The sequence below is a fragment of the Camponotus vicinus genome, unplaced genomic scaffold, assembly GCF_025532165.1.
Source record: "Camponotus vicinus isolate PSW18456_S1 unplaced genomic scaffold, iyCamVici1.0 SCAF_14, whole genome shotgun sequence".
Lineage (NCBI taxonomy): Eukaryota > Metazoa > Arthropoda > Insecta > Hymenoptera > Formicidae > Camponotus > Camponotus vicinus.
The window spans coordinates 1,504,623-1,517,758 of NW_028141950.1; the positions used below are offsets into that span (position 1 = coordinate 1,504,623).

At 37.9% G+C, this 13,136-nt stretch overlaps 1 protein-coding gene across 2 annotated transcripts in view; it reads right to left on the bottom strand.

The window, feature by feature from the left end:
- LOC145965019 (uncharacterized) overlaps positions 1-12,124 on the bottom strand; it is a 34,249-nt gene extending 22,125 nt beyond the window's left edge. The window contains exon 1 of one of the 2 annotated variants that reach the window (XM_083088269.1): positions 10,649-12,124. In XM_083088269.1, the coding sequence (XP_082944395.1) occupies positions 10,649-11,142 (494 nt within the window). In that variant the 5' untranslated portion in view covers positions 11,143-12,124. The remainder of the gene's footprint in view (positions 1-10,648) is intronic. The other variant, XM_083088270.1, reaches the window with a different exon arrangement.
- Between the last annotated feature and the right edge of the window lie 1,012 nt (positions 12,125-13,136).

A 13,136-nucleotide genomic window follows, 5' to 3' on the forward strand; every position in this document is an offset into this window, starting at 1 on the left:
GGTATGAAAATATTGTAATGTAAATAATAAAATGACTAATTACAATGAAATTATTGTAATTAACGCACAATTTTCAAAATGTTATAATTTTCCTCAAATTAAAAGTACGTCTATTATACACGCATCTAATATCGGTATAGGAATTTCTCGAGCAGATCCGGCGCTGATCCTTTGTAGAAAAAAATTAAGCATTGAGCCGCACCTCGCCGATCGATAAGGCTCTGCAGAAGTTTGCATGCAACGTCGCGAACAGATAGATGATCTCTCCAAGGATAGATTAACATGTGCACAGTCGCGATTGGATATAGTAACAATTCAGGAAAATCGTTACTTTCCAAATATGTTTGCAACTTGAATGCATACGACTCAAAGAAACGGGTCCATATATTCAGAATAATTCAGAATAAATAATTCAGATGATGATTCATCTCGAAGGGATTTATAAAACAATCCAAAGCTACTGAAAAATCTTATATTATTCCCATTTGATAAGAAATGATTTAATAAACAAATCTTTTAATATAAATAACTAAGCATTTATGTGTTAATTTATGTTGTAATATTTTATAAACCTTTTTTCATATTTTATAAACCTTTTTTTTCATATTTTATATTAAATAAACTAAGATAGATGCACTTCATATGTCAACTTATTGTATGTTAATGTGCCCTTATAAATATTTCTATTATGTTATGCTAATGAATTTATATATTAATCTATGTTACTATAAATATCTCTATGCAATCGATGCAAGGACACCTGATATCTAAAAAATAAAAATAAATTGCGCTTCGAAGAGGCAACGGGGAAAAATGCGCTTATGAACCATCGTAGATGGGATAGGAAACTTATTAATTTACCTTCAAATCGCAAAACGATCTCACTCGTTTTCCAAGATATTAATTTCGCATTGTCTTATAGAGCACTATGCAGATTTTCATGGCCCGCGGCAAATTTGCGAAAGGAATTTGGGACGCTGAGAATCTTGACGATGCGGCTGCAAAATATTTTTTTCACCGCGCCCAGGGACACGGGTATCAAGAGTATGCGAAAGATAGGGAGAGAGAAAGAGGAGGGGGGAGAAAAAGGAGGAGGAGACGCGCGACCTTCCCTGCGTACCTCATGCGCGAAACACGCGTGTGCGTGCACCGGCCTCGCATCCATCGCACACATGGCGCGTAAACAATGTCAGTCTATACATGCCTTGTGTTATGAGCTAGGTAAATCGCGTTTTTCCGCTTCAACATGTGCGGACAAAATGCGAAATCGATTTTGACAACGCTAGCGATGACTACATTTTTCCCCGCCCTTTCCTCGAGTCTCAAGCTTAGGGGAGGTAAATGTTTAAACTATTTTCTAATTTAATAAATATTTGACACATAAAGAATTGGTTTTTTGAGTCGCAAAATCCTTTTTTATATTTTTAATTTAATGTGTAAAATGTATAACTGTTAGTCTTCTGACAAAAATTACGAGAATTGAAATTATGTTGTCAACATTTTCATTTAAAATATGTTGAATGCTTTACAAAGATTTACAAAGATAGCTCTTAATTTGCGACGCAGCAGTTCTTTTCGTCTTTAAAGAACACAAAGGAGGAAACAACCACACAACAAACAATGCAAGTGAAAAGCTTTCCCAGGTACTACAAAGAAATTGACCGCCGTCATGGTAAGATACTTATTGTTAGTGAGACACGAGATAATATATTTACTCATTGACAAGTAGTTGCGTCAGATAGAAAGTGTCAGGTCTCTATTCATTTACTAAATAATATATCCAGAGTGTAATAAATATCATTTACCTTCGATAAGTACTTATTTACAGACATAAAGGCGCAGGTATATTTCGGTTTTTGCTCGGATCTTCATCATCATGGCTATTAGTCAGGTACTCAAGTACAAAGGTTACAAAGTCTATACTGATACCCACTATATGTACATAATTACAATCGACAAATTAATAAATACCATAAAATAAATAAAATTAATAAATACCATAAAATAAATAAAATTAATAAATACCATAAAATAAATATTATTAAACAATAAATAAAATTAATAAATATTATTAAAAAATAAATAAAATTAATAAATACCATAAAAAAAAGAAATATGCAACACTGATGTACGTAACAAAAATATTATAAGTGATAATTAAAATGGCATTAAATAGCGGAAGAAATTTATGGTCGCATTAATTTATACATGATTTTATTGTTATTTTATTTTTCGATAACTATTGTTTTCGTTTCCATTATTATCGTATTGTTTCGTTAACTTGATAACTGATTTATATGTGCATATTTCTTAAATATGTAATAATAAAGTATCATGTCAGTTTATGTGTAAAAAGACACCCATAAAATGCACAGAAACAATATGTAATACGTCAAAAAAGTCACGTAGATGTAATTTTATAGTCTTGTGATATAATCCTGCCACGCGTCCCGTCTTTGGTTCTCGTGATTGTCGCACGCATGCGCATCTTTTATCGTGCCTCGATTCTCTTAATCAACTAAATTAATATTAACTCGTAGTAATATAAACAATGTAATATATACGCGAAGATGTGTATGCTCTCTTTCTCTTCTTAGGAATAAAATTTAACAAAGAAAAATACGCGGTTGCATAAGATAAAAAGCTTAAAAAAATGTAATAATAATTTAATGTATTATAATTTAATATGACCAAGAAATTGTTAATTTTACAATTATATTAATTTTATATAATATGTTAGTATCATATAAAATTAATATAATTGTAAAATTAAAAATTTCTTGGCCATATTAAATTTATATAAGCAAAAACAAAAATTAAAAATTTGTTTAGCTCGACAACATTAATTAAAATAATCGTAATGAATTCTCGGCATTTCGAGAGTTATCGAGAATCCATCATTAATTCCGACATTCGTATCCATCATTAATATCGATAAGCAAGATGATAACGTTATTTCTCGGAAGATAGATAATTCGAAATTTATAGACAGCCACCGATATACCTTGGACAGCCGCTTCGTTTCGCGTGGCAATTCCGCCCGCCGCTAAACGAGTACGCGGTCTCTTTAAATCCACCGCAATTCCGCCCTATCGATCATCCTGTTTTCTCGAATTGGCGACCGTCCACGTTGATTCACTCGCCCAGCGCGTTCAACTCGCTTCGCGCGCGACTTTCCCGAAGACCCGTCGTCCCCGAAGCTCGTGCGACCGATAAACATGTTTTTCGCTCGGCGAAAAATAACAAGGGAAGTATATAAACTCTTAGGCTCATTTCTCCGACACGTCGATCGTTCGTTCGAACGAGATTTTCGCAGAAGTCGGCGATAAAATTGGCAAATTTAGCGCATTCCGTACATCGCGACTACTGCAATATGACTCGCGATCCCCAAGATTTCTCGCTTTCCGCATCGTCAGATTATTTATTATCGCCAATTCAATTTGAATGAGGATTATCTTGCCAAGAAATTTGATTGAAGACCGTTCCCTTTTCTCGCGACGAGATTAAAGCGGATTCTAATAAGTCCTTCTTCTCGTATGTAAAATTATGTTCATCTTTGTACAATTGTTATAGTCACGCAAAAGGCTTTCTCTTTTGTCCAGAAAAAAACTGCATTGTTTAACGCGGTTATAGGTGCAATTAAATAATGTTAACATTCCAATTAAATGAAGTGTATACACAGAGAAAAATATCATTTTATTGTCAAGAAAAGCGATTACTCAATTTATTTTTCTTTTTTTAAGTATTAGTTTCCTTCAACAAAGAATATATTCTTGATAATAGTCTTAAAATATACTCATCACAAGTGTTGGAAAATCTCATTATCATGTATTCAAAAGAAGAATTTATTTTCACTTCAAGAATATTGTAAAATTGTATCAAAGAAAAATCAAACTTACTTTTCGCCAACTCTATGTAATAAGCAAACCAAATTTTTGTTTTAATTTAATATTCTCGACTAAAATACTGCACTTACTAAAATTCAGAATATATTCAATGAAATTTAATGCTTGTGGTGAACTTGTGATATATTTGCGGATATACAAACTTATGATATACTTAAAATAAATAATATTTACTTGAATATAGTATACATTTTGCTCTGTGTACACAGAGAAAAATATCATTCTATTGCCAAGAAAAGCGATTACTCAATTTATTTTTCTTTTTCTAAGTATTAGTTTTCTTCAACAAAGAATATATTCTTGATAATAGTCTTAAAATATACTCATCACAAGTATTAGAAAATGTCATTATCATGTACTCGAAAGAAGAATTTATTTTCCCTTCAAGAATATTGTAAAGTTGTATCAAAGAAAAATCAAACTTATTTTACGCCAATTTTATATAGTAAGCAAACCAAATTTTTGTTTTGATTTAATATTCTTGACTAAAATACTGCACTTACTAAAATTCAGAATGTATTCAATTAAAAATGTTTGTGGTGAACTTGTGATATATTTGTGGATATACAAACTTATGATATACTTAAAATAAATAATATTTACTCGAATACAGTATACATTTTTCTCTGTGTACGACTATATTTCAACGATCGCTGAAGAAAAAAAGAGGATATCGCTAATTGTCGTTCTTATGCCATAAGTGGGCAAAGACGACGCTTAAAGTCCGCTCCTTCTAACACGATGACTAACAGAAATCCCACAATGACACATTCGCACCATCGATGGCATTTAATGCTGACGCAGAGTATCGCGGTATCGCGCGCAAATCGCACGTTATCCGATATAAAATTGTTATAAAAGCCGCAATAAAAACAGACTATTTATCATCTTTCAAGTACGAAAGACAAGCACGAGATACGCATAATATATCTAAAGCTTCATTCTTTCATGCATACTAATAATTTTAGCCAATTTAAGAAAATTTATGACACTCTTCTTGTATACGGAAATAAAGAAAAAACGTAAAAAGTATGTAATAATTAATTCATCGGATGCTCTCTCTACTACACAAGGAAAAAAAAATAATTTCAAAGAGGCGAAAACGATGAAATAACGAGTATCTGAATGAGAGATACGCTTGCATCATATTCGTGACGTAACGCAAGGACTGACTGAATGTCACACACAATGATGACAATGTCGCGTTAACCAAGGCATACCAACGTCTCGCTTATCGTGACAGGTGTCGCGTTAACTATTAATAATAATGCCGCCTGAAAAATCCTCTCGCGGAATGGATTCGGAAACGATGTCGCGACGAGGTCAAACTGCATTTATCGCGGTCTACGACCCGCTACGCATCGATATACGCATGCGTCCGGAAAGATGAAAGGGGGCCACAACCCGACTGCGGTATCGAAAAACGCGTCTAAACCCTTAAAACGAGGTGAATAAAAATTGCGAATTTTTTTTTTATTTTATAAATACACAAGAAGAAAATATTATATAATATTTATAAAAGCAAAGGGAAAATAAACGCCTATATTTTGTCAATAGCCTACAAATTGTTAGCAATGTTAGAAATTAATGTCTCGTGTTAAGAAAAATTGTTGCTCATTTTTTCTCGTCTTATGATTATATCGTTGTTTCTCGTTTACTTATCTTTGCGATCCTTTATTGTTATCAAATAAAATTGAGAAATTTACAGAAACAATTTATTAAGGAAAGAAAGGAATTGCGTGCTATCGATAAATAATTTTGCATTTTAGACTGTGCACGGTTTTCATTTAATCGATGGGAATATCAGCGAGCCTAAGCACGCAGGATAACGTCGGGATTACTCCTTTGTGATATTTCCGTTTGTCCATTAATCTTCTAATTTTACTTCCATCTTGCGTAATGATGACGCAGCGTAAAAAGAGTTATAAAATAACACGCTGGAAAATATAATTACATTCATCCAATAAAAATCACCTTTACTCTATTCCGTCATACAAACTTCATTAATCAGTTTTACGATATTTGTCTGTGGAAAGAACGAAAATATCTCAAGAAAAGTATTTTACATTTAATTCTCTCGATCTTCCGATCTTTATATAGAATAATAACAGAGTACATGGTGTAACAAATCAGCCGTATCGCGAAATTTGCTGCGACTCTGTCAAGGTCAATTCCTCGACGTAAAACATTTCTCGGTCAGTCTAGCGTGCACACTTATACCTCTTAAGACTCGAGAATCGCGTTTTTTTTACATTTTTAGATTTACCTTTTTAAATATATTTATTACAAATATTTCTCGCTGGCGAAGACGAACGTGGCCGACACGCTATAGCCATGATACAGCCAAACTGACACACGCGCAGCTGCCTACATCGTCGTCGCGAGGACACGCACACACGTAAGTCTCGTTGTTTGGAGGAGGAAAAAGATCCGGAGTGCTACCTGCGCCTGAAACTGCCCCGGCAGGCACAAAGAATCGAGCGATGGCGAGTATCATGACACGAGAGAGACCAAGACACGAGGAGGAGAGGAGAGAAGAGAGGGAAGGAAAGAAAAGGAGCACAAGGAGAGAGAGAAAGAGAGAGAGAAATATATATATATCTCGAAGGAATTACGCCCGAACGAGACACGTAAGAGACGAGGCAGAGGAAAAAGCATCGAGGACTCGAAAGCAAGCAAGCGAGAAAGAATGAAAGAACACAGAGAAAAATGTATACTGTATTCGAGTAAATATTATTTATTTTAAGTATATCATAAGTTTGTATATCCGGAAATATATCACAAGTTCAACACAAGCGTTAAATTTAATTGAATATATTTTCTGAATTTTAGTAAGTGCAGTGTTTTAATCTAGAGTTTTAATCAGTGTTTTAATCTAGAGTTTTAATTGATTTTCCTTTGATACAATTTTACAATATTCTTGAAGAGAAAATAAATTCTTCTTTCGAGTCCATGATAATGAGATTTTCCAACACTTGTGATGAGTATATTTTAAGATTATTATCAAAAATATATTCGTTGTGGAAGGAAACTATCACTTGAAAAGAGAAAAATAAATTGAGTAATCGCTTTTCTTGGCAAAGTATAAAATGATATTTTTCTTTACGAACCATAGGAATATATATTATATATACAGCCGAATTTTTGACATTTCTCTCCAACTCTCTCCTCGTGCCTACGTTACTTTTCATCGCAATGTTTTTTAATATCCGCTTCAATGATTGGAGCCAACTGGTGATGTAACGGTAGGGATATCGATTACATTTACAACATACATATACATTTATAACATACGTGTTTATACCGTTAGCATTATTTTAATTGGTCGTTAGAAAGATTGTATCGTTATTAAAAAAGCACACGATTATTCGTTGTTCGTGATTCGCTAAAACTAATGGTATAGAAATTTCTCAAGTGCCGGAGCAATTAAAAAATAATCGCGAGAATCGCGACCTGCTTTTTCATTATTTTCATACGTCTATTTTTTACATCAGCATGCACGATCCATTGTATACTTTTTCCTCGTATGACTTCTATATAAAAGTTGCCGCGGTATTCTATTATTATCTCATTATCTTACGTTGCTCGATCAATTTTACACGTATGCACATCTGTATGCGCTCTCTTTGTAACGCGAGTCTTTTTTCGTCCACGATATTTCCTTAGTCATACTCATTCTTCCCGATGCAGCTTACTCCGAATAATAAATAGATTCCTTTCTCTGTCTCGCATTCTTTCGCCGCCTCTTTCGGGTCTCTCTCTCTCTCTCTCTCGTTCTATCCACTACCGCAGACGGCTGTCACTGTTCCACTTTACGGGAGCGCGATTTCCCGAGGATATTCTCTACCTACTATACTACTACACGCCACCTCCGCCACCTCGTCCCACCCCACCTCTCACGACTACTCTCACCGCGGTATGCCAACCTTCCGCTCCACCATATTTCTCTCGCGTGCTCGCACCAAGCGGCGGGAGGTGGTTTAGTGGAGGTGGATGGATCCGCGCTCGGCGGCCCCCACGGACGCCCACGAGACCCCACGTATACAGGCGGTTTCAGGGGGATAGGTCGATACTTCGGAGGGGAACGATACCGGGGTTATCATTATACCCGGCGAGGAGATCGGGGAGAAGGTTCCAACACTCGTCCTTTCATCGGGAAAAATTCGCGGTATCTTATTTTAAGCCACGTCGAAACTTTATTATTCCTCGAATTTTTTAAAATCGATATCTCTTTAAAGAAATGTGTAAGGTGTATAAACGTAGGGAAATATGAGTACATCGAAAAGAGAAATTAAATATTAGAATAGAGTATGATTTTGTTACGTGTGTTTAATTTTGATTCTTCTGTGAATCTTGATTCTTTTGAAATTTATATAAATTTTAAAATAAAGTTATTCATTGCGTTCTAGTTGACACACACGTGTCAAGTATTATTAATAAAATATTTCAAGTAGATAGAATCAAGGAAGAATATTGGAAATTTGGAAAAGGAGAGACATTTGCAAAATTAATAAAATAAATGGAATAATGACTTCTACGATGAATAAAAAAGTATAGGAGGAATATGTGTGTGTGTTTCATTTCGAATACTTTGACAATCATAATTATGCCCGAATCTGAAAATATACAAGCATCACGAGATACGATAGTGATAAAGAAATCACACAATTATTATTCCAAAAATTTCAAGCTTTAACAACATTTCGAGTAATAACACTGATAAGATTACAAACAATTTCAATTTACTGATTGAAGATTAATGAGAAATTATTTCCTCCTCGAATCTAATCTTTATCAACGCGCCTCTTTGTTTACATATATATATTTTTTTTGTTACATCTCACACAGAGAAAAATGTATACTGTATTCAAGTAAATATTATTTATTTGAAGTATATCATAAGTTTGTTTATCCGCAAATATATCACAAGTTCACCACAAGCATTAAATTTAATTGAATGCATTCTGAATTTTAGTAAGTGCAGTATTTTAATCGAGAATATTAAATTAAAACAAAAATTTGATTTGCTTATTGCATAGAGTTGGCGAAAAGTAAGTTTGATTTTTCTTTGATACAATTTTACAATATTCTTGAAGAGAAAATAAATTCTCCTTTCGAGTACATGATAATGAGATTTTCCAACACTTGTGATGAGTATATTTTAAGACTATTATCAAGAATATATTCGTTGTTGAAGAAAACTATTACTTAAAAAAAGAAAAATAAATTGAGTAATCGCTTTTCTTGACAGTAGAATGACATTTTTCTCCGTGCACAAGCTAGCATCTCTACTTCTGAAACAGCCGGTATACATCTGGATATATATATACCGTTTTTCTTTCTTTCTCCGTCTCTCTTTCTCTCTCTCTTCTCACCAACGCATGTCCAAAAGTGCACCGGCACGAAGGACGAGCCTGTACACGTTCGCTCTCTACCCGGGTCGTCTCTATTCTGCCTCCCCTCCTCTCCACCTTCCCCCTTCGCCCAGCTCGTCTCTCTCTTCGCCCCCTTCCCCGCTATTACTCTTTCTCTTCTTTCTTTGCAAAGCCGGCGGAGCATGGGGCGAGGTCCGATTCGAACGCACGTCGCTCGTGAGAAAAATAGAAGCGACGCGAGTGACGTGTACGCGTGAGCGAGACGCGCGTCGCGACGCTCTTCCACCGCGTCTCTCTGTCTCTCTCTCTCTCTCCGCGACGTCTTGGAGATAACGCCGGGAGCGATTCAACGCGACGCGGCGGCGGCGGAACGTCATCGCGACAAACATCGCGAGTTATCGCGAGAATGTTTCGGAGCCGAGCTATTGCGAGACAAATTCCTCCTAATTCGTTTATACGCTTTTTGCATTTTTCTACTCTCTCGATCTGTCCACGCGTCTGCATCTGTCTCTTGTCCCGCTCCGCGAAAATCTGGTGAAGGGTAGTTGGGAAGAATAGACTTTGCATTTCCGTTTCCTTGTCCGTTTTTTTTCTCGCCGCGGCAAAACGGGAGGGAACGAGAGGAAGAGCTGTCACAATAGATCTGTCTTTTCAGCCGAATTCTAAGAATTCTAAGAATCAATAGAGACTAAGAAATGTATTTCTTATATATATATTTCTGTAGGAGTATGATTGTTGTCGAGATATAATTGTCTCCATTTCAGAATGAGAAGAATGAAAAGATGTAACTAGAACTTTAAGAGCACGTTCCAGATATTTTAAATCTATATTTTTATAAATCATGTATATTTTTTCTTTAATATCACTCTTTAAATCTCTCATAATTTTTGTCTTTTCTCACCGAGCACTTGTAAGCACATTTATGATGTAATATGTAATAAAAGAAAATAAAATAAAAATAATCGCGATTTCTTTATACAATTAAATTTGTATTTTTTGTATCAATGTTGCTTCTTCGATCATCCCTTTTCGTTCATCTCCCTTTAAACACAGATCAACGTAACTGAAAAAAAGAAAGAACCGAACCGTAGCTGCTTTTCTAGAAATAGAAATCGCGGTAATTTCGGCGATTTGAAATCCCAAGAAGACAAAAATACGCGAGAAGCTGATTTCGAGACATCTCCCGCGATAAAACACAAAGACGTGGACCGTCGTCTCGTAGTCCGCGCGATTCTGGGAAGTCCAGCCCGACCAAAATTACACCGGTTTCGATCCTACTCCTCGCGAGAGAGATAAAGAGGAAGGAAGAAGAAGAAGAAGAAAGGGGAGAAGAGACTCAAACAAGAAGCTCGAGAGAAAAAGACTCACCTCTCGCGGTGCAGCAAGCAGATGCGCTCCTTGGCGACCTTCAGCTTCTTGGAGATAATCTTCTTCAGACTCTCCACGGTATCGTTGCGGTCCACCGTGAGCTCGAACTGGCCGCCGGTCGTCGGCGTGATGCACACGGTGATCTCGTCCCTGTCGGCGGCGGCGACGCAGCCACACCCCGGTTGCGGGGCCGGCAGCTGCGGCGGCGGCTGCGGCGTCGTCGTCGTCATCGTCGTCGTCGGGCAGGAGGTGGTCGCGGCAACGGCGCGCGACCCCGGGGACGCGGCTCTTATCGAGCCCCGGTCCCGACACTCGACGTTATCGGCGGCCGCGGCTGCGTCACCGGGGGGGACGTCGTCCGGGGGGATGGCGGCGGGGGCGGCACTCGACTCGTCGTCGAGCGTCCGCATCTTCGGGGAGGAGGCGGCCTCGTCGCTCTCGCCCCCCATCGCCGCTACGTCCGATGTTCGCGGCGGGCCCGCGGTGTCGTCCATCCTGTCACCGACAACTCTACGTCGATGACGATCAACTTGCACCAACTACGCGGAACCGAGAGAACGGCGATCGTTCCGCGTATGCGTGACGACTGTTCCGTCCGCTGCTGCTGCTGCTGCTGCTGCCGCTCGCTGGCTGCTGTCGCCTTCTCCTCCTTCTCCTTCTTCTCCTCCCTTTCCTTTTCTCACCGCCGTCGATTCCTTCCTCGCCCTCTCCTCCCCCGCTCGCGACGGGACCTCGGGCTCTCCTACGTGTCGCCGTTGCCGTCGTCTATATGCATGCACCTGTGCTCTTCCCCGGCGTCTTCTCCTTCTCGCGAGTCAAGCGTCGACGAAGGAGGCAGCCGGCAACCCCGAGGAGAGCGGCAGCGGCAGTGGCCGCGGAAACGCGCACGCGGCCAAGAGGAAACGAATGAAACTGGGGGGAGGGGGATGGTGGGGGACAGCAGACTAGCAGGCAGGCAGGCAGGCCAGCAGGCAGGAAAAGGAGTGTATACCGAGAGAGGAAGGCGGATTTCGCGGCGTGGTTGACGCGTCCGCGTTCTACGATCGATAGCGATTGAGTACTCGCGAAATCCGCTTCTCTCGAGAAAGAGAGAGAGAGAGAGAGAGAGAGAAAAAACACTGATCACTGGCTCTTCTTTCCTCCTCGACGACACTGCGCGACGCACCACGTATACCGCGCGACGACGACTCTCTTCCACCTTCGAGCAGAAGCGCACCTTCCTTCGCGTCGCGCTCTCTCTCTCTCCTCGTCTTTATTCGCGCGTCTATCCTTTTCTTCTCCTTGCTTGCAAAAAAGTCTCCTCGTACCTGCGCTGGTATCCCTCCTTCGCTGGCTTTCTCACGCGCACGCACGCGCCACGTATGCACGAACCACGACCCGTCCTCGAGCGGTCGAACCCTGCGACTAGCGAACGGAAAACCGGAGCTCCCGGAGCTTCTGCTAGGTTCCCAGACCCGGCGGCCGCCGAACCCGTTCCATCGCGAGCGAGCGCACGCGCGAGGACGCGCGACGAGACCCGACTCGAGCCGAGCCGAGCGCGGGCTATTTGAATCGCGAATCGCCGCCGACCGCCAACTCTCCGTATCGTTCAAATCGGGAGAGAGAAATGGTCGCGTTCTTTCGAGTTTTATTCTCTTCTTTTTTGTCTTTCCTGTATATTGCTAATTATGTATAATATATGTGCGTGCGTGTGTGTTTGAATTATATTTATATATTTGCACGATATATTGTACTTGCAGATTAGACGCTGCGTTTACTACTTGTATCTTCTTTTTTTACATCGCCTCTTTTTCTTGCTCAACTTTTGTATTTGATTCTTTTCATTTCATTTCGAGCTTAATAAAAAATCCATCTATCTAACCATACAATATTAACATTAAATATTATGCAATTATTAGCTATGATAGTTTTAAAAAATTTCCCTGAAAATGGAAAACACTTTTTAGTATTGTATCTCGAGAAGAGGGACAGATATCTATAAATAAAAAAAAGAATACGCATCTTTCATTATCAATAATAGATGCTAGGATAAAGTTTAAACTTAGAAGTGTAAAATATTAGAAAAAGAATCTTGTATTATGTGTTTTAATAAAATATCTGTAAAAAAAGCAAAGAAAAATGAGCAAGAACACAAATCTTTTATATTAATAAAGATCTGTTGTTTTTCCCCTCTAATTATATTTTTTTTTCTCTTTTTATACTCTCTAACGAAATCTTTCTTTTAACAATATAAATAGTCTCAAGCATTGCAAAAAACATTTTAAAGTTTGAAATAATCCCGACGTAATCAATAATATAAAAAATAATCTATTTATGCAAATTAATAAAAATTGAACGTATTGATATTATTATTTTTCAAATTAAATTTTTCGATAAATCGTATGTGTTGGAAATTTTTATTAAAATAGATCTAAATTTAACCAAAAGGCAATTATTGGTAATATTTACACGTTTAAGTTTAAATTATAAAAACTTTATTTTTTATAAA